Source organism: Gregarina niphandrodes (genome assembly GCF_000223845.1).
Source record: "Gregarina niphandrodes unplaced genomic scaffold scaffold00007, whole genome shotgun sequence".
Classification (NCBI taxonomy): Eukaryota; Apicomplexa; class Conoidasida; order Eugregarinorida; family Gregarinidae; genus Gregarina; species Gregarina niphandrodes.
In genome coordinates, this window is record NW_011645778.1 from 119810 (window position 1) to 139393 (window position 19584).

Sequence of the window (19584 nt, forward strand, 5' to 3'; positions counted from 1 at the left end):
AAGGAAAAGAAGTCATTCCAAACGGCTGTTCCATTGCAGTCCTCTATTGTCCTCGTTCGAACAACGTCATTTTCGCTGGAGACTTGGCAGAAAGGATTCTAAGAAGACGAACAAGAATAGATGGACAGGAAGACTAGGGGAGTGAGAAAAGAGATCGACAAAGTCATGCCCCATGTTTATGGAGGAGACTGTCTGGGTCACACACGCGTTCGGGTCACACACGCGTTCGGGTCACACACGCGTTCGGGTCACACACGCGTTCGGGTCATTCATTACCCAGCACGTGCATTTTTTTCACTTGAATGGTACTTACCGTGTGCTGAGGAATGTCGTTCCCCTTTATGATCTTCATATCCACGTGTTTACTAACCGTCTTTCCTGATTCGCCAACAAGCTTCTGTGTTAGATCATGCCGGCGGCTTGATTGGTTGACTACTCCTAAAAAGGCAATTGACACATCAATCTCTCCCACTTCGTTGTCTCGGTAGAGCAAAGGAAGAGTAAGATGAGCAGTGAACCGTGACTGCTGTATTAGAGACTCAAAGTTTAGCTCAACCTCTCCAGCAGATAAGTTGCTCGTAGCATTGATGACGTTGAATCTGAGTTTATATACTTCTGGAATAAGATAATAGAGGAAATTATCCGACCATTCTACTGTATCGGTAAAATGAACGTCACTGTGGACGGTCGTATTATCAATTTCGGAGCCATATTCAACCGATACGAGCAAGTCACAGACGCATTCTTGAATCAATTTTAATGCCCGCACGCGTTTTATGGCGACCACAACTTGCGGTTTGGTTGAATTTTGCTGTAAGCCATCCCTGATAACGGAGCCGTGAACTGCCTGATCTTGGAATTCAATTGGATTTCTGGCCAGAGTATCAAAGTCGTCCCGGTTTCTGTATAACGGCGAATTCAAATCTCCCAGCGAAGAATCGTTTTCCGGTGGTTTATCTAAGAACTGTCCTCGTCCTTTGCTTTGGCCGTCAAGACGGGCGTCGTCTCTTCTGCGATTCGGCTTCTTAGACCGCGACCTGGGCGAGTCGTTGTCATATTTGGTAAGCGACTGTTCGCTGCTGTAGGTCCGTTCATTCTCGATCGCGTTGGGTTGATGATTACGGAATGACAAACCGAGAACATTACGGTGGAAATCAGTGGAGAAAGGAACGTTCATGAAGCAATTAACGTTCAATGGATCTTGCTTAATAAAGTTACAAGCGAACATGTTCGATCTTCTTAGGCAATCCGTGATGAGAGAATTGCTCATTAAAGACATGATGAAGTGATACTTATCAAACACCACTGAACTCAGCTCAAAGGCATAGCAGATGGTAAGGAGGCTTTTGTTACCCTCGCGCACAAATAGATCGTTTCGAATAGCAGCCCAAGCCCCGGTTTCGTTCTCTTCGTTTTCGCTTTTTGCCAGCACCAGGTAATTTCCGCCTTGACCACCGGTAATGTTACCATACTCATCAACATCCACAGAGATCAAATGGACGTCCTGTAGGTCACCTGAAGGAGTAATAATAATGTCCATTTTCTTCGTGTAGCTCGGGAATGGGTCTGTTATGCCCATTAATTCGAGTGAATGGTGTTTGAAGAAATTCAGACCCCACCACTGGCTTTCCGCAGTCGAGACGTCTATCCAGGCAGCTACTTGGTCGGTGACATTGACTGGGGAAGGAAGGGTGCCTGCGACATGAACTTGGCCTTCATCCGTTGAGTCCCCGTCGTACGTCGGAACGGAACTGCAGAAAACGTTGGGTACCAAATTGGTGAGACGTCCTGAGGCAGGATCGGTCGTTTCTTCTTCGGCCCGAATAGGCTCATTAGTTCTAATGCTAGCCCCAAGCACGCGGGGAAGTCTGGCCATTGGATCGAAGCTTTGGAAGCAGTACTTGATAATGTCTGCATTGTTCATATGCACACCATTTTTAGAGAAGACCTGTGTTACCATGCCAATGATTGCGGCCATGGAGATGGCGTTATTAATAACACGCGTGTTTTCCCGAATGATTTTCGGACAGTCTTCCGGCATGAAGCTGTTTGGTCGTGTAGCAGTAACGGAAAGGCGTTCGAGAGATGTCATTTGCTTGTAGTGAGTGGCACTTGGTGCCTCCGGCGAAACCATGGGGTGGTAATAAAGGCCATTAGTTCCTGCGAGTTCCTTCTGATCTTGTTCGATTTTCTCAGGTTCATGGTGTCCGTAAAGATCGAATAAGAGCTCCAATTTGTCGATCAAACTCCCGCGGGATAGCATGATCAGCGTCGTGACAATTTCGCGGTACGAGACGGGTGTAGAGAAGACGGTTTGGAAATTGTTGCGATCGCGCACATGTCCAAAGTAGGTGATTATTCTTTCACTGATGTTAACACCTGGTGGGAATGAGAAAGTCATGATCTCTTCTAAGGTCGGTCTATTGTACCCGAGGAAGCATCTGGGTCTGTCGGCAGGTCTGAAAGGTACAGCAATGTCCCCGAATTCTTGCAGTTCATCATCGGATCTTTGTTCAGCCGCCAGCCTTGCTCCGACAGTGGACTCAGTGACGGCGCTGGAACGTTTGTGGAGTGGGTAAGACGATCTGTGTCGAATAGCGGAGGACGCGGTTCCTAGGGGAGTTTGGTTCAGCTTGACATACAGTGGTTCAAATGGAGCAAGATCACCCCAATGACCGAAGCCTGGTCGCAGCGCATTACTAGAGATGGCATTCCGGCCATCAATATCAGGAAGGAACATATCCCCTGTGGGTACGAGGAGCGTCCATCGTAAATACAATTCCGTGGGCCTACCGTTGAAGTTACTAGAGTCAAGGAAGGTAAGGCAACTCGCTTGTGTTGTTAACTTCTTTATTTCCAACGAACTCGTTTGCTTAGCAATAATTTCACCACTCTCCAAACTGCGGAGTGCAAGTCGTAAGTGGTAAGGTGGTGGTGTCTCAATATAGTAAACACAAACGTTATTTTCCGTAAGCTTGTAGTCCGTCCTACCATCTTCCGCTTCAGTCGTGAGGTATTTGGGTATGTATCTGTGGGTTTCATTTTGGAATGATACTATCAGCTCAATAGAGCCGGCAATGGGATCCGATTTGTGTGCTAAGAAATGTATTTTGCTAACGTGAAGAATAAGCCTTCCTTGGGTCCCGGGAGGAAGTTTCCTGATCTCGGGAGGCGCGAAGAGACTATGATATTTGCTTGCCGGATACACCATTCGTACCATTTGTTCCGTAGTCAATCCGGGTTCCTGGGTGACGATACCATAGATTTTATCTTTGGTGCTGATCGAAGGATGCTCATCATAGCCCAGTACATAGTTGCACGGGATGTCTTCTTTGATCAATGTTGGGTTACAAAGACAGTGCTCCAAAAGTAAGCCTACATGTGTGGGGTATCGTAACTGTTCAGCCCTTAAAGCGAGCTCTGCCTGCGCGAGATTTTGAAGACTAAATAAATCATCTCGAACCAAAGCAGAATTTTCGCCCTGATGTACGAGCAATGGGACCTCGCATGGGTATCGTAGCCGGGTACAAACGGACATGACAGCGTCTTTCATTTCGGCTGCAGTTGGATGTGGAGGTAGCGCTTCTACGGCTTTGTCTAGGATTTTGAAAGCGAAACAGAACAATGTCTTACGTCCTAAAGACCCCTTGAAAAGGACCTGAGCAGCCAAGTCCTCTGGTGACCTGCCTCGCTCGGCCCGTACCTTGCGTGATGCTCCAATCTCGAAAGCTCGGCTTCCGGTCCGCGCCACAGGGCAGTCCGGTTTCCAGAGCACGTTAAACAAGAGGTCCCACAGACGATAAAGAGACTGCGTGGGCAGAGACCCAGCAAAGAGGCTGCGCAGCAACGGGGTGAAGGCAGCCTCGATACTGAAGCCGGTTCGCTGCACCGTGTGATACTTTGCTGGGCAGTAGCGCTCGTATGCAAGACGCAACAGAATGGCATCGGAATAGGCCACAGGGATCTCGTTCGATCCGTAACACCAGGACTGCTCGCAAAGGTAGTAATCTCTGAAAGGGGCTTTGGTGTCTGAGTCGATGGCAAAGAGAGCAAGCAGGCAGTAGAAAATGTCTTCTTCGGAAAGGCGCTGGCTATAAAAGTCCAAAGACAGATAATAGGCAACAAAAATGAGCCGGTAAGAATAGGCAATGGGGGAACCCATATGACTGGCCTCTATCCTCAGTCCCCGTTCGGCGTTTCGGGGGCCCTGGTCCGAGGAACAAAAGAGCATAAGGGAGCGGATTGTTCGTGAGATGATTTCGCGGTGCGATGAGTCAATGCCAAATGTAGCGCTGAACACGTCTAGATCTTCTTCGATGCAGACGAACAGAGGTGTGACAGTGCAGAGCATGTCTTGGATGATGAAGTTGTACGCGGGTTGTCTTGTTGCAAAGCTTTGTGCCACCCATAGATCCAAACGTTTCCGTAATAAATAGACCCCCAATAGTTCGGTCCAGATGTAGGGTCTAAGGATATCGGGAATTCCGTGATGGCACAGTTCCGAAAAGGCCGCGGGCAGATCCACGTAGCGCGTGACCAGGCTATTAAGGTGCAAATGTCTCTTAACCTTGCGTACCTGGACAATCTGCACGGGCAACTCTTGACGAATAGTCTTCATGATGCCAGGTTTAGACCAGCTGAAATAGTTGAACCAGTTTGGTTGCGGACCAAGCACACGTGTGTCCCATTCCCACAGGTCACCCATGATGTCCTCCGCTTTGTTGTTCTTCAGGAAGTACAGGGCATGCTCAAATTCGGGAAACTTGCCGCACTGTGTCCACTCCTTCTCACCCGTATTGTACCCCCACACAACAACCTGTGGCGCACCCGGTACCATGTCTTCTTCCTTAATGGACTTGGTTGAAATGTTGCGCACCTCCCGCAACCGCAGTGTCAACAAGCCTCGCCGAGGGTTGGTCACCTCCCACATCGCATCCAGATACACCCATCCCTTCACCGCAGTCGGCGCCGTCTGTTTCCTAAAGTCCTTCCGAGTCACGCCGCCACCTGCGCTGGCGTCCTCTACTAAGGGCCACAATGTCTTCTGCGAATTGTGCCACTCCTGCAGCTCAGGCAGCAACAACTCTCCACTGAACTCCTCACCGACCCAAACCTCCAATAGAAATCGCGTGGCCGTTGTCGAGTCCCCAAAATCGTAGTTCACTGTATGCAACCAGTTACCACTCCACGGGATCTCATCCGTTGTAATCTCATAGGCTGTCTCAACCTGAATCCATTGTTCCTGACCCCCCACAACATTGCCCACAATATTACCCGCGATATTGCTGTCATTTATGTTCTCCGATAGCCGCTGACTTCGGACGTCACTATCGAGATCACCTCGGAGGTCACCACGAAGGTCACCACGGAGGTCACCAAATTGATAAGGACCGAGCTCGTACGGAGGCTTATCAGTTAGGAACTGCTTCCATTTGAACAAGGTTTCCATATTCAGATACTCTTGGTACTTTTCATAACGCCGCAATTTGTCGTACTCTTGGGCCTCGTATTTCACCTTACCAACCAAATTGTCTTCCGTCCGATCTAATTTCAAATTCGGGTTGTATGGGGCGGGCAAAAGCGCACCCCCGTAGCAGTCGTAGGGGAGCCGAACATGTGTGTCCAGAAACGCCTGGTACTCCGGTATCGTGCGGAGAATCTGTTTGTCAATTTCTTCTATGGAAGAGTCAAAATCTTGCGTGAACAAAGTACGGAAGCACAGTTCTCCGTACATCGGGTTGTCATGCATGTGACGGCAAGAAACAACATGGCCGCTAGGTAAGGTTTGCGAGTCTCCGTTGCCCTGAATACTGTTCAGGATCTTTGTCATTACCAGCTCCGGGCTCTCAACCGATTCCAAATGCTCCAGAACGCGCCACATTACGCAAAAAGGTAACTCGTTCCCACGGGGGTCTCTTAACCCGTACTGCAGAGGGGGATGAACTGCCTTCCAGACCGTCTTGCTCGGTTCTGAAGTCCGGTCTGTCAGCTGGGAGGATTTTAGAATCGAGAACCCACGCACGTTTCTAGCTACATCTTCCAGGTGAACATCTCCGTCGCCCGTCCCCCTCTCTTCCCCCAGCAAATAAGTGATCACAAAGATAATCGGAACATGGTCAGAATCCTGCAGCCAAACCCCCTCCTGCTTCTCAGGCCATAGAACCTCATAAGATGCAGCGCTTCTGGGATCAAGAACCTCCCGACGGCGGTAGGAAATCTCGTCTGGCGACAGTAGCTTCCGAGCAGCGACGTTTGACGGCATCGAAGGCCCACACTCGTGATAGGTGATCATGGAACAATAAAGCTCGAATTCTTGCCGCACATCTTCTGCAGGCTGTTGAATTCGTGTGCTCCGATTCCAATCCACCCTGTCGCTTCGAAGACTAATTAGCACCGGCGCAGTTCTCACCTCAGCCACATCCGACGGCTTGAAACACGCATCAATCAAAGTCTCGCTCACAATCTGCTCCACAGCACGGGCCATGCCACAACGCACCACGTCTTCTGGCTCCGTCGCTATCAACTTGCGCAACTCCGGCGGGACTTTCCCGTACTGTACTACTAGATCAAATTCAGCTTCACCTTTGACATCAGAAGCCCAGTACTTCCCCTCCAATATATTCAGCTGCAGGGTTGTCCCAACGCACCGTTGCATTAAATGGCCACCAAAAAATCACGACAACGGCAGTCCAGTACACAACAACCCCGGCCATTTATTAGCCACGCAACGGGCGCAAGTGTGTGCACACACGTGTGTTAAATGTTGCGCGCAGCCATTCTAGGACTGATAGTAAAGGCTTTGTCCGCCAAGTTGCGACCGAAGCCCGCCGGTAACCCAAGCACAATTCACCGGCTACCTTTACGGACTGTTTCCGTGCCTCGTACAATACAGCTCGCATTCAATCACGCCGACTCTAAAGTTCCTTTGGCAAACTTTGAAAACACTCAAGTTAGTTTTCTGCGTGCGGCGGCTGTGAATCTTTTTTTAGTTCATCGGCGAGATCAGTGTGGGTACACCACCCCAACCGTTCACTGTAGTGGTAAGTGTGTTGTGTTGGAGCAAACGTTTCCAACCCGAATTTCATTCTTCTAGTTTGACACTGGTTCGAGCTTTTTCTGGTTGCCTAGCTCAGATTGCGTTGGGGGTTGTGAGCCGCATTCTAAATTTGATGCCCGAAGAAGTCAATCGTATGAGGCAGATCATCCTCATGAGTCGGATGTTAACTTCATTCAGTATGGCACCGGTTCTTGTTTGCTTGAATTCGGCAGAGACAGAGTGCAGATCGGTGACATCACGGTGAAGAATCAAACCATTGGCTTGAGTATTCGAGAAAGTGTGGAGCCGTTTTCTTCCGTCCCGATTGACGGTATCTTTGGTTTGGGCTACGCTAGTGAGGGAAGTCGGTGGTATGATGCGTCGCCAATAGAGAACATGTATCGTCAGCAGGTGGTCAAAAAACCGGTTGCAGTCTTTGACTTCCGGGCCCGGAATGAGCGGTCGGAAAAGGAGGGGGAATTGAATGGCTGGATGTACCTGGGGAGTTTCCCTCCGCACACCAGAGATTGGATGTGGTTTCCCTTGTCCTCACTGAGACATTGGGAAGTCCCTCTGTCCACAATAAAAGTAAACGGCCGTCCAGTTCCAGGACTGTGCGCGACCCCTCTGTCCGCGACCCCTCTGCCCGACTTATCTGATCAAGAAATGAGCGAGCCTCGCCGCCAAGCACCCAAAGACGACGATGTCATAGCCCTGGACGCCTTAGACGTACGAACCGTGCCCAAGTCCTACTGCTCTGCCGCTATAGACACAGGCAGTAGCTTAGTTACCGTGCCGTCGCGAGAGTTTATGCACCTTGTCCACGCCCTCAATATTGACTCACCCCTACAACCGTGCCACTCCTTGCACCATGAAATATCCTTCGTGCTAGAAGATGTCGATGGACAGTCCCACGAATTCGCTATAGGACCGCAAAATTATATGATCAACATGATGGAACAATACGACCATGTTCAACATGACCATCAAGACCGCCGCTCACAGGAGGAAAAAGATGCACTGGAACACCGCCCATACGACAGTGATACATGCGTCTTCGGTATCATGCCACTTCCGGTACCCAATGACCGACCATTGGTCGTTCTCGGCATCATGTTCCTCGAGAATTTCCATGTTGCCTTCGACTATGGTAAGCTCGAGATTCGACCGGAAAATGTATTTAACGCAGAACAGGGCAGGGTTGGACTGCATCACAAAACCAGTGGGTCCTAAGGGTCTCTAGGTTACATACACCCTCTAGGTTACGTACACCTTCTAGGTTACATACACCCTCTTACACCTTCCGGTTTTTTCCCGCCCCACTCCGGAGCCGCCCCCACTCCGGAGCCGCCCCAGTCCGGAGGCGCTTCACTCCTAGGCCGCCCCAGTCCGGAGCCGCCCTAACCTAGAGAATAACACCAGAATTTGGGAATGCTGCCCGGCAACCTTTACTCTCCGGCGGAACCACCGAACAAATTCACGCCCTCATTGGTGTTCATAGTGACAGTGGTGACCTTTGTGTTACTTCTGTTGCTTGGATCATACCATCAACGCAACGTATGTGACCGTCTGTATAGCACACCCATCATTCGACACAGACACGCACCCATCTTACGACGCACGCGTCCAACTACCTCTTTGGTTAGATAATTGCGGGTGGAGTGGTGTTGGTTGGCTGGGTATTGTCCACGGGTCTACATGAGTATGCGCACGCTTTGACGGCTTATATTGGCGGCGACAGATCGATCCTAGCCAAGGGTTATTTAGATCTGAATTTCTTACGATACATTGACGTTACTACGTCAATTGTGCTGCCAATAATGATGATTGCGTTAGGTGGCATAGCCTTGCCAGGGGCAGCGGTAATGATCCAGAGTTCGGATCTACCCTCTGCCCATTGGGATGCCTTAGTGTCCGCGGCAGGGCCGTTGGGCACCCTGGTTTCAGCGGTTCTGTTTCGAGTTCTGATGACCCTCCTCAAAGTGCTACCAGAATCCTCGTCCCGAGTCTCCGCCGAAGCGCTTTCATTCCTAGTCGAGATCGAGTTCTTTTCTTTACTTCTCAACCTACTTCCCCTCCCTCCACTCGACGGTTGGGGCATTGTATCCCCGTACCTCAGCAACTCCTGCGGATTAAAGGCATACTTGGACCGATCTCCGTGGAACAGGAAGACGGCCAGCCTTATCACATTCTTCGTGGTCTTCGTCGTTTTCTCATTGCCGCCCATGTTCGAGGCCATTAGCTCTTGGGCCAACACGCTATTCCTTCTAAACCCTCTAGACGTATATCGAGGTCACTCGAGGTTTTTGACGCCTTTCGACTAGTAGGGACACAAAGAATGTGGGACGCAAGGAATGCGGGACGGAGAGAGCTGGGGAATGCAGGACACTGGGGTGTTTGACGCCAGGCAAAGACAATGCTACAGAGGCTGACCGAGCCCGGATCAGAAGTCAATTCGACTTGGAAAAAAGACACAAAAAAGACAGAAGCTTGCTGGCTACCGAGCGCATTTCGTGTCGATGGTCACACACAGTTCGCTTTCCGGCAAGAAGTCGTGTACGCCTGGGAAGGCAAGTTCCATTAGCGACATGAGCCAGTGCGCATTGATCATGGTTGCTCGGAGATGCACAATCCGGTGTTGTAGTCTCTTGATGCCGCCTCGCACGCCGCTGCCTTCCTCAACGAGTCGCACGTTCAGTAGACTTGGCAGAGACATGTAGCAGTGGCTACCGCTGGGTGCAAGGACGGCGGTTTCAAGATGGCATCGACCTTTGTAGCATTTCCACTTGTAATCAGCGCCGTCGGGCGCTCTGTTCGCTGCCAGGACCCTTTCCAAGCCTCGACGACTCCAAATATTTGCACCGCCTCCCCAAAGCGGCTTCCGGCACCGGGCCGCAAGGGGAATGTCGTTAGCGCTCCAGTTGCCCCAGGTACGGATGAGGTGGTCCGCAATGAGGTGGGAGGCGGGAGTGTCGGGATCAAATCCGGTTGTCGTTTCCGGTATTCCTCCGCGGAGGTTCGCCGCGTCACTGGGGTAGGCTGCATCACTGAGGTAGGCTGCATCACTGAGGTAGGCTGCATCACTGAGATATGTGGCATTTGCTCTGAGTTCGGTGGCCTTGGTAATGGCGTCCTTAACGAAGCCCACCTGCTCCTTCATGGTCTGCTGCAACTGCTTCCTGGGGAAATGCCACTGGACGCGAATTAAGTTCCATTCCGGATCGGTCACTTGGACTTGCCTGATCACCTCCTGGATCGAGGCCGGCCACAAGGGACACAGGTGCGAACCAACATCGTCCTCCATAATCATCACCGCTGCATGCCCGTCATTGTATGCTTGCTCAATTGCCTGCAAATGCCCAGCTGCACATGCAGTTTCACCAACCGATGACTTCGTCACCTTCCCTATGTGATTACGCCACTCTGGATCGTTTGCGAGCGAACCCACGTCAACAACACGCCTCATCTCCGTAAAATTAGAGTTGTCTGGTCCACGCACGCGGTGGATGTCTGACCCCCACACACGCTTCATATATTCCAACCTAACAACAAGTAATCGCATCTTTATTCTTGGTTCCACCTTTGTGCCAAGACTTACCGTTCTGGTTTCGAATCGGTATTGATCACGTAGATAGGGAGCTCGTCCATCCCCCTACACTTATGGGCGCCCTGGCCAGACACTTTAAGAGCCAGCCATAAGAAGAGGGAGGCTGCTGGCTTGAGCATTGTATGAAAAAGATTTGTTGGATAAAATACGCGTGCCAACCACCACCCCCACGGCAACCACCCCAACGGCAACCGCTCGCTATCCACCCTGTCAGAAGAGGTCCACGGCTCGATTCCTTGTGGTGTACTGAGAAGCCAGATCGGACAGGCCTCGGGGCTTTTGGGAGCTGACGGCCACTTGCTCGGTGTGTGTGGCAAACGACTGAATCTGCAGCTTCAGTTGATCATTTATCTCGGCATTTCCTTGCGCCTCACACAGGTCCACAGCCTGCCGCAGACACCTCAATGCTAGGTGTCGTTTCTGCGAAGTCGGGGCTGTGTTCTGAAGGACCCTTAAGCTCTTGGCCAAACATTCCACACATCTGTCGTACGAAGAGTACTGAAGAAGAAGCAGATATAACGTTCCAGTACTCACTTACGGGAGGTTTATTGAACAACAGAGCGCATCGGATTATCATATGAGCTTGATCAACATCATTCAAAAGCTTTGTCGAATATGTGCAGAGTCTAACTCTAAAGGCAAAAGGAACCAGTTAGGAGGGGAGAGACAAAGGAGTTAGTTAGGAGGAGTTAGTTAGGAGGAGTTAGTTAGGAGGGGAGGGGAGGAGTTAGTTAGGAGGGGAGAGAGTTAGTCAGACAAAGGAGTTAGTTAGGAGGGGAGGAGTTAGTCAGACAAAGGAGTTAGTTAGGAGGGTGGCTAGGAGGGTGGCTTACATAATCATGTTCCAGTGTTGCGGATCAATGGTGTCTATATATGAGTATAAAATGTAGGTCAGTTTCTGGAGCGACCTAACTTCATATTTTGTGTTTACGAAGCTCGATTCGTACACTTGTATGGCCAATGACACAAACTCGTAAGTGGCATTGGTATACTCTCCCTTCATCTGGTTCGTTAGGACGGCCGCCGAGAGGAGATGTGGGAAACTCAGGTCGGCATGGAGGTCAATTAAATCAGTACAGCATCCGTGAAGGAACTGAATCAGCATTTTTAACGAGTAGCGATGACCCAGACGGCTCTCCATGATGTCCTCGTTCCAAGAATCCTTTGTAGCTTTTTGCTCCGCTGAGTCAGTCAACTTGGATGCAGTCTGCTCTGCCGTACCCTCCAGACTGCTCGTATTTTCTTGGGGATTGGCATCCTCTTGTTGGCTCGCTCTCTCGTGCTGCGCACTTCCCGGCCGCGCACTTTCCGGCCGCGCACTTTCCGGCCGCGCACTTTCCGGCTGTTCTAATTCAAAGTCGAGGAGACTTTCGGTCCTTCCGGCAGGGCGACTTTCTGCTAAGACATTGGTTACGTAACTAACCGATCCGTGTGCTTCAAGTTGGAGGGTCCCTTGCCTATTTTGTGCGGCAGCTCTAGCTCCGTCGGCGGCCTCTTCTGCTCCAACTTCATCGGCGGGAGCTCCCGCTCCAGCTCCGTCGGCGGGAGCTCCCGCTCCAGCTCCGTCGGCGGCATCTCCTGCTCGGTTTCCCGGTGCCTCTGGTCGGTCTCCTTGGCGTGGCTCGTGTTTTTCATGTTGCATCTTGCGGTGTTCAACCAGCATCTTGTTCCAGACGTCGGATACTAGCCGATTACATTCGTGACAAAGAGCTGCCAGATCCACGGGGCATTTTACACCACGAGCTTTCAGATACTCGCAAGCGCCACGGAGGACAGCGAAAATGGCGAATTTGTCATCTGAAGGAACTTGGCAGTCTCCAACCTTGTGTGCTAGTTGAGCTAATTCAAACGACTGCGAGCATTCTTCCGTCAATTGGCCGACGATTAGCTCCAGAATTCGTGTAATCCTCGGTGGCCCGGCCAGCTGGTGCGCACCAAGAGACTGAGCGGCTTCAGCCGAGAGGTCTCCAGTAGATCTACAGAGACTGGATATGTCCTCTTTCTGAATCAAGCCTCGCAAAATGCTCAGCGCATAAGTGTTGGCGTCATTTTTGAAGTAGAACAGAATTGAGTTGATGAAATCCTCTACCTCGGGAACGAAGCCGTGATGTTCAATAGAGAGTTTGATAACGTCAGCAATACCTTCAGCTAGTACCGGACTCTGAACTCGGCTTCGAAGAGACTCCCATGCACGGAAGACGTCGGCGCCAGACACTTCCGTGAGATCGCTTGCGGTGTCCGGGTGTTCGTTTCCGTTCTCTAGGGGAGGGGCCTTCCCAAAACTCTCTCTACTGCTCAAGTCTGGTGGTGGTGGCTGCCCCTGTGATGGGAATCCCTGAGATGGGTATCCCTGGAGCGGATTACACATGTGGTCTAATAGCAACTTGACGGAGCGAATTACGGATATACCGTATCTGGCATAAATGGATAGAATCCTGACCAAATATACCCAATGATGAAGCATCTTAGGCAGACGATGGGGTTCAACGGCGGTGAATTGATGAATTAAATCGGGGACTGTTTCAACTAGCTTTATGTGGATATTTGTGGCCACCTCTCGGATCGTCATCAAACGTTCGTTGTCCGTTGAACACGCGTCTTGGCAGGAGATATTCGACTCCGGGCGGTATCCATTCTGAGCACCACAACTTATCAATACCTGGTCCAGTAGCACTCCCAGATCTGATATTGAATCTATTCCACAGTGAAAAATGCTAAGAAGCAGCTCGTCCATGATCATAATCAATCGGGTTGAACCTGATCGGGCAATAATATTCCCGTAAAAGTAGTTCAGAGTTGTATTGTTCTTGAAGCGCGTACTTACTTTGAATAATCTGGGAGCAAATGTGTGTGTCCAATAATTTCGCGCGCTATTTGGGGACTCGATGACATCATATAAAGCGCTGAAAGCCTCATCAGCAATAAACGTATGCTTGGACCGCACCTCAGCTCCGATCACACCTCTGCCGTACTTGTATTCTATTCGGGTTAAAAGCTTTAAGTCTGCTATCAACATTGCCATAAAGAAATCGAATACATTATGCTCATTTAATATTGGAGCTTCTGATGGAGGTGCAGATGAGTGGATCCCGTTAACGACTCGTTGCTGTTTTTCCGTCTTCTGCCTCCTTAACTCAACTACGGATTTGTCACTCGTCAGATCCTGGGTCGGCTGCTGGCCATCAACTAATGGCCAGGACGACAGGTGGTTATAGTACTTGATATTTCGAATCTTGAGAATAATATCATTCATCTTCACGGTCGCAAAATATCGGACGTATAAAGATCTAAGAGGATCTTGACTGGTATTAAGCATGCATATAAGATCTTTAAGGACCGAGTAAGGGTTTGTTTCATCCAATGCCAAAGTTTCGGCCAGTCCGGCTATTGTTATGGAGCCGTCCGTTTCATTCCCGGTTGTTGTAGGCTCAGCAAATCCTGGAGTACCCGATACTCCAGCCGGTTTGGTTGTTTGCGAGCTGGTTCCGGCCGAGCTGGTTCCGGGTCGCACATGACACCGCACTATGTATTGTCTGTACAAAATTGCGTAAGCTGCTACAATCATCAGGTAAAGCCGGGGTACGACATTCCCGTTTTGCTGGCTGGATGCGTAGATATGTAAAATGTTCCGCCGATACTTGAAGTCATCTTGAACATACCACTTGCTAACATGCTCTAATATATCAGTGACCTGCTTATCTGAGGGTCATAGCAGCTACGTTTTTAGCAACAACAAGATGTGCGTTGGAAAATATGCTCTGCCCATATAGTGACTTTACCATATAGTGACTTTACCATATAGTGATTTTACCATGAAGTGACTTTACCATGGAGTGACTTACAGAGGTGATGGTATGTTTCAGGCCCATGACCAGGTCTCCGGAGTTCCCATAATGCATCCCCGGCAGCTCGCAATACTAGACATATATCTTGGGCCTCTATACCTTGGATAATTTGTTTATAGCTCTCATCCAAGGAAGTATCACCCGGTTCCGGGTCCATTAGTAAAAATTCGGTCGGGTGTCTAATAACCGGGTCCTTCCTGATCACCCCCTTTGTACCAGAGACATACTCCCTACAGACACACATCCAGACGCGTCTACATATATGCGCATCTACATACAGCACACAGCTGCATTCATTAGCACGTTATTTTATGAGCGCTGGAACAGATGATCTACTACAGAAAAATGATCATTACGATCCGACTTTTGCGATCGAAACGGATAGTCTACTACTGAAAAATGATCATTACGATCCGACTCTTGCCATCGAAACAGATGGTCTACTACTGAAAAATAACCACTACGATCTGATTTTCGCCTTGTAAGAGTTGCACTTAGCCTAACATGCGGAGTTGGACCACATGCGGAGTTGGACCTCACCTCACTTACTGAGTCGCATTTTGTTTAATTTCGCACTTTAATTTCGCACTTAACTTCGCACTTAACTTTCTTTGGTCTTGTGATGACCATGTTGGAATCACGGGTACCTTGGGTCAGGCGGTCATCACCCGTGGTACATGAGCCTTACTGTGATCTCGAACTAGCCCAGCATATCGATGAGGGCGACATGTTTAGAGAAGGGATGGACACATGCTCCCGCCAGTCGTTGGTTGGGGTGTACTAGCTGGGCGCTAACGTAGTTGCCGGTTTCGTCGTATTCGACTTGGAGCATTTTATTACTGCGTCGTCTGACCCCTGCTTCTACCCCGTGGTGCCTGCTGAAGCACCATAGAGCCCAAGTCATGCGTGTGTTATATTGGCTGGGAGTGGTAGTGTCAGCATGGATGGATTTTATTCGCAATTTTTCGCTTCTCATTTCGAGGAACTTCAGGAGCAGGTTGCGATTGAGCTCCTTGCTCTTGGCGTTCCAAGCCATGCGAACGAGACGGGCGTCTACCACGCATTCTACGAGACATGTCACACTAGGCTGGTCGACATCGGCTATCCAGTCTGCGATTCGTGCGTCTCGACTAGAACGGATGAGATCTTCAACGTCGAAGCCGTTAAGTGGCAGTTCTTGGGAAGATCTGGAGGGTTGGGACTCGAAGACGACCGTGACCTTTGGTTGAGAACCATCTTCATTGTACAGTACCTTCAAGGTTGTGATCTTATGACCCCGTGAATTGTAGCTATCCCAGATCGTGTAAATCATGGGTTGGAGGTTTCGCATGGCTGCACCGTCCTTAATTACTTCACCGAACTCGTGGGGGGCAATAGAACGCGTGTTCCAGTATGCCTGCACCTGGGCTTCATGAATGTGGACCCATATACCTTTGTGCTCTCGTGTTTTTTGTGTGCGTTGAATCAGGTCACGGCTCGCCTCTTTGTTTCGCGGCGCCAGGACAGTGAGCTCGTTGCTGTTGATCGTGCGGCTGACGCTGTTGGCTGTGTAGAAGAAGCCGGTCACGTGCTTGGGGTGAATGCCGTACTTCACATACGCGTTCACAACGCCCAGAAGGAATGTCTTGTTCCAAATAAAGGTGGAGGCATGATTCAGGCCGTGAGTGTTAGCACTGCCATGGGACATTTGCTGCAGTTTGTTAAGGTTTAGGTGGCCTTGGAAGACGTCCCGGATGATCTGAGCGGCGGCCGGCGCGGCGACGTCGTAACTGACGCCGTGACGGCGGTCTCGCGCCCAGCGTTCAAGGAAGACGTTCTCGTAGCCGGTAAAGCCCGTGACGGACACGTGGGGCGCGCAGCAGCCCGTGAGGCAAGTTACCCAACAGGTCTTGCCGCCGGTGGCGACCTCACGTTGCAGGTTCCAACCGAGACTTATGCGGAGCGACCCCGTCTCCGTTTTGCCAAAGCTGATGCTCATGCCAGACTGGCGGTAGTAATTTAGGTACGGCTGGAGCAGGGGAAAGATGTTGAGCGGCACCAGGTTAGGATGCGGCTTGCCGAAGCCCACGCGGGTGACTAGTTCGTATGTCACCGCACAGAACGCGTCCGTGTCGAACCACTGCAGGTCCCAGGAGTTGATTTCTACGGCTTCGCCCGGCGCAAGTTCCCGGAACATCATGACGTAGCTATCAGCAAGGTCTTCTCGCGAGAGACGACCACGGCCCGAGGCCGCACGCAAAATTGCGTTCTCACGCTGTTTGAAGGAGGACGCGAAGAAGTGGAGCGTCTTGGAAGTTTTCTCGTACGTCTCGAAGTTACGCAGCCCGGTGCGCTCGCAGAACTCCAGGCAGCTGGCCAGGCGGCGCAGTCGCTTGGTTGCGGGTTGAAAGCCGAGGACGATGGCGTGTTGCAGCAACAAGTTGATAGCGAACATGCTGTAGCCGTTTGCCGAGATGTACGCAGATTCCAAGAGTCCGTGTTTCTGTAGCATAGTCGGAATGAAGACGTGGCGCCGCAGAAGATCTTCGAGCGCAGCGCAGACCGCGCCACCGGGGCTCCAGCGCTTCTGGAGCTCGTAGCACACGAACAAAACGTTCCCGGGTGTGCGCGCTCGATCTTGGGTGAAGGAGGCCTCGAGCTCGGGCTGGGTCTGGAAGTCGCTCGACACACGCTGCAGCACACACAAAGTTGCGGCCGCGCCCTCGGCCAACTGCACACGAGCTCGAGAACCGAGTTCATCTGCGCGGTGCGCGCGAATATAGGAAAGAAGCTCTCTGCATACTTTGTTGAACTCCGGGGCTCGCAGGTCGGCGTCTTCGAAGTCCGACACATGTGCCTCGTAGGACTCGCTGTGCTTGGCCCAAATCGTGCTGAAGTGCTCCCGCACAAACTGCTTGTATTCGGCCCAACGTTGGGTTAAAGGACGTGCCCCGCCAGCCCGGTCCGACCGGTCGCGGAACGTGCCCTTGCCCGCCGGGAACATCCCGATGAGAAGCCGCTCAGTCTTGCTTGGCGTATGCTCCCAGCCCCCAAAGGTCGCCTGTAACGTTGTCATAAACTAATTTTTTAATGACCTACACATACGACTCGACCGGCGAGTTCGCCCACGACACCCAGTTTGTTCGCGGCACCGCGCAGCCCTACGCCGAACACGGCGGTGGCAAGGGTGCTGCCAACCGCTACGAAGCTGCCAACGGTTACGACGGCAACGTCTACGACGCGGACCAGACGCGTTTCGAGTACAACGCAAGTCCGGCGGAGGTGTACGCCGACTTACTGAACAAGGTCAAGGCGCTCACGGGCACCGAAACGAGCTGGATTTCCGCCACTGCCAATGTCTCCTCTCTTCTTTGGTACCTTTTCTCCACCCTAGACAAACGTGTCAACTGGTGTGGTTTCTACTTTTACGACTCAGTGTCAGACGAACTCCAGCTCGGCCCTTTCCAAGGCCGAGTCGCCTGTCAGTCCATAAAACTGGGCAAGGGGGTGTGTGGCGTCGCTGGCGATCTCAGGACAACCCAACTCGTCCCCGATGTTCGAGAGTTCCCAGGACATATCGCCTGCGACGGCGAAACGAGAAGCGAAATCGTCGTCCCCGTCGTCTCCGAAGACGGCCTCCTCAGAGCCGTCCTCGACATCGACTCCACTGAACTCAATGCATTCGACACACACGATCAATTCTACCTCGAACAACTTTCACACCTGCTCAGCAAAGGATGCCGCTGGCCGTGAGGTATCTATCCCAAGTCACGAACCCGACCCACTCAGCGACTTGGGTAAGTGGGTAAAAGGGTGGGACCTAAAAAAGGCACAAAAGAACCACAGAAGTGAGGCACCAGCTTGAACCACCCTACCGCACACATCTCGGGAATTTTTTCCAGGCACCGACTGTTCCGACTGGCAGTCTCTTACTCTGAGGTCTTTAATACATTTATACAACGTTTCGGCAGTACTATCTTACCTTACCCTGATGAGAGTCTTGTCCGTTTTAGTTCCAATCGCCGTGGTGGCTCAGGATCTACAAAAGTGCCAGTACTTTTTCAGCGTGGCGAAAGACAAGCTTGCGATCCCTTCCAATTCCGAGTGGTGTGTTTCACAATGTGCTGTGCAAAAACCCTACTGTCCTGTTAACATGCCGGCTATTACGTGTGTGAAGATTCGTTTGTCAGAATGCCGTCTCATTGATGATGATGATGACGACGACGAGCATCCCGATATTGAGAAATGTGAGATGTTCTACTCCATGGCAAAGGACAAACTACCCGACCCCTCCAAGTCTGAATACTGTCAAGACCAGTGCACAGAACAAATATGTCCAAAAAACATGCCTGCTGTTGACTGTGTAAAAATTAAGGTACCGGAGTGCCAGCTTCTTGAGGAAGAAGATGCTGGCACTCCTTCAGCTTCGGCGACTACCACTCCTCCTGCGGCCACGACGGCTGTAACTCTTCCTGCAACGATCGCCGCGTTGACGGGGGTGAATTTGGACATTAAGAAGTGCGAGACTTTCTATGATGCTAGAAAAGACAAGCTAGCGGATCCTGCTAAGTCAGGCTTCTGTCAAGAACAGTGCACGCAGCAGAAGACCAACTGCCCGACCAAGATGCCTGCTATTGACTGCGTAAAGATTCGAGTTCCAGATTGCAGATTGCTTAATGGAGAGGCTACACCACTCCTATCGTTCCTACAACCCCGCCGATGGCTACAACTTCTCCAGCAACTACCGCTCTTCCTGCAGCCACGACGGCTGTAACTCTTCCTGCAACGACCGCCGCGTTGGCGGGTGTGAATTTGGACATTAAGAAGTGCGAGACTTTCTATGATGCTAGAAAAGACAAGCTAGCGGATCCTGCTAAGTCAGGCTTCTGTCAAGAACAGTGCACGCAGCAGAAGACCAACTGCCCGACCAACATGCCTGCTATTGACTGCGTAAAGATTCGAGTTCCAGATTGCAGATTGCAGGATTGAATCCGGATAGAAGACCGCCGGTACCGCTGGTTATAAAGTGGCAGCGACCTTGCCGGTGACAACGACGTTGCCGGTGACAACGACGTTGCCGGTGACAACGACGTTGCCGGTGACGACGACCCCAACAG

The 19584-nt window shown here is 51.1% G+C and overlaps 8 protein-coding genes across 8 annotated transcripts; 4 read left to right on the forward strand and 4 right to left on the reverse strand.

Annotated features, from left to right (window-relative positions):
- Positions 1-265: 265 nt before the first annotated feature.
- GNI_050080 (hypothetical protein) lies at positions 266-6655 on the reverse strand (the record flags this gene model as incomplete). Its single annotated transcript, XM_011131415.1, has 1 exon — positions 266-6655. One exon carries the CDS (start codon positions 6653-6655, stop codon positions 266-268), a length of 6390 nt encoding a protein of 2129 aa, XP_011129717.1.
- A 105-nt stretch (positions 6656-6760) lies between these two features.
- GNI_050090 (aspartyl protease) lies at positions 6761-8269 on the forward strand (the record flags this gene model as incomplete). Its single annotated transcript, XM_011131416.1, has 3 exons — positions 6761-6790; positions 6990-7040; positions 7094-8269. The coding sequence occupies 3 exons, from the start codon at positions 6761-6763 to the stop codon at positions 8267-8269; spliced, it is 1257 nt and encodes a 418-aa protein (XP_011129718.1).
- A 198-nt stretch (positions 8270-8467) lies between these two features.
- On the forward strand, positions 8468-9360 carry GNI_050100 (peptidase M50; the record flags this gene model as incomplete). Its single annotated transcript, XM_011131417.1, has 2 exons — positions 8468-8603; positions 8699-9360. The coding sequence occupies 2 exons, from the start codon at positions 8468-8470 to the stop codon at positions 9358-9360; spliced, it is 798 nt and encodes a 265-aa protein (XP_011129719.1).
- A 173-nt stretch (positions 9361-9533) lies between these two features.
- GNI_050110 (LPS glycosyltransferase) lies at positions 9534-10762 on the reverse strand (the record flags this gene model as incomplete). Its single annotated transcript, XM_011131418.1, has 2 exons — positions 9534-10578; positions 10635-10762. 2 exons carry the CDS (start codon positions 10760-10762, stop codon positions 9534-9536), a joined length of 1173 nt encoding a protein of 390 aa, XP_011129720.1.
- Positions 10763-11472: 710 nt separating this feature from the next.
- GNI_050120 (vacuolar protein sorting-associated protein 35) lies at positions 11473-15047 on the reverse strand (the record flags this gene model as incomplete). Its single annotated transcript, XM_011131419.1, has 4 exons — positions 11473-14342; positions 14486-14718; positions 14814-14880; positions 15038-15047. The coding sequence occupies 4 exons, from the start codon at positions 15045-15047 to the stop codon at positions 11473-11475; spliced, it is 3180 nt and encodes a 1059-aa protein (XP_011129721.1).
- A 141-nt stretch (positions 15048-15188) lies between these two features.
- On the reverse strand, positions 15189-17471 carry GNI_050130 (hypothetical protein; the record flags this gene model as incomplete). Its single annotated transcript, XM_011131420.1, has 1 exon — positions 15189-17471. The coding sequence occupies one exon, from the start codon at positions 17469-17471 to the stop codon at positions 15189-15191; it is 2283 nt and encodes a 760-aa protein (XP_011129722.1).
- An 86-nt stretch (positions 17472-17557) lies between these two features.
- On the forward strand, positions 17558-18220 carry GNI_050140 (GAF domain protein; the record flags this gene model as incomplete). Its single annotated transcript, XM_011131421.1, has 1 exon — positions 17558-18220. The coding sequence occupies one exon, from the start codon at positions 17558-17560 to the stop codon at positions 18218-18220; it is 663 nt and encodes a 220-aa protein (XP_011129723.1).
- A 238-nt stretch (positions 18221-18458) lies between these two features.
- Positions 18459-19241, forward strand: GNI_050150 (hypothetical protein; the record flags this gene model as incomplete). The annotated part of the gene is made up of 1 exon (XM_011131422.1): positions 18459-19241. One exon carries the CDS (start codon positions 18459-18461, stop codon positions 19239-19241), a length of 783 nt encoding a protein of 260 aa, XP_011129724.1.
- Positions 19242-19584: the final 343 nt, after the last annotated feature.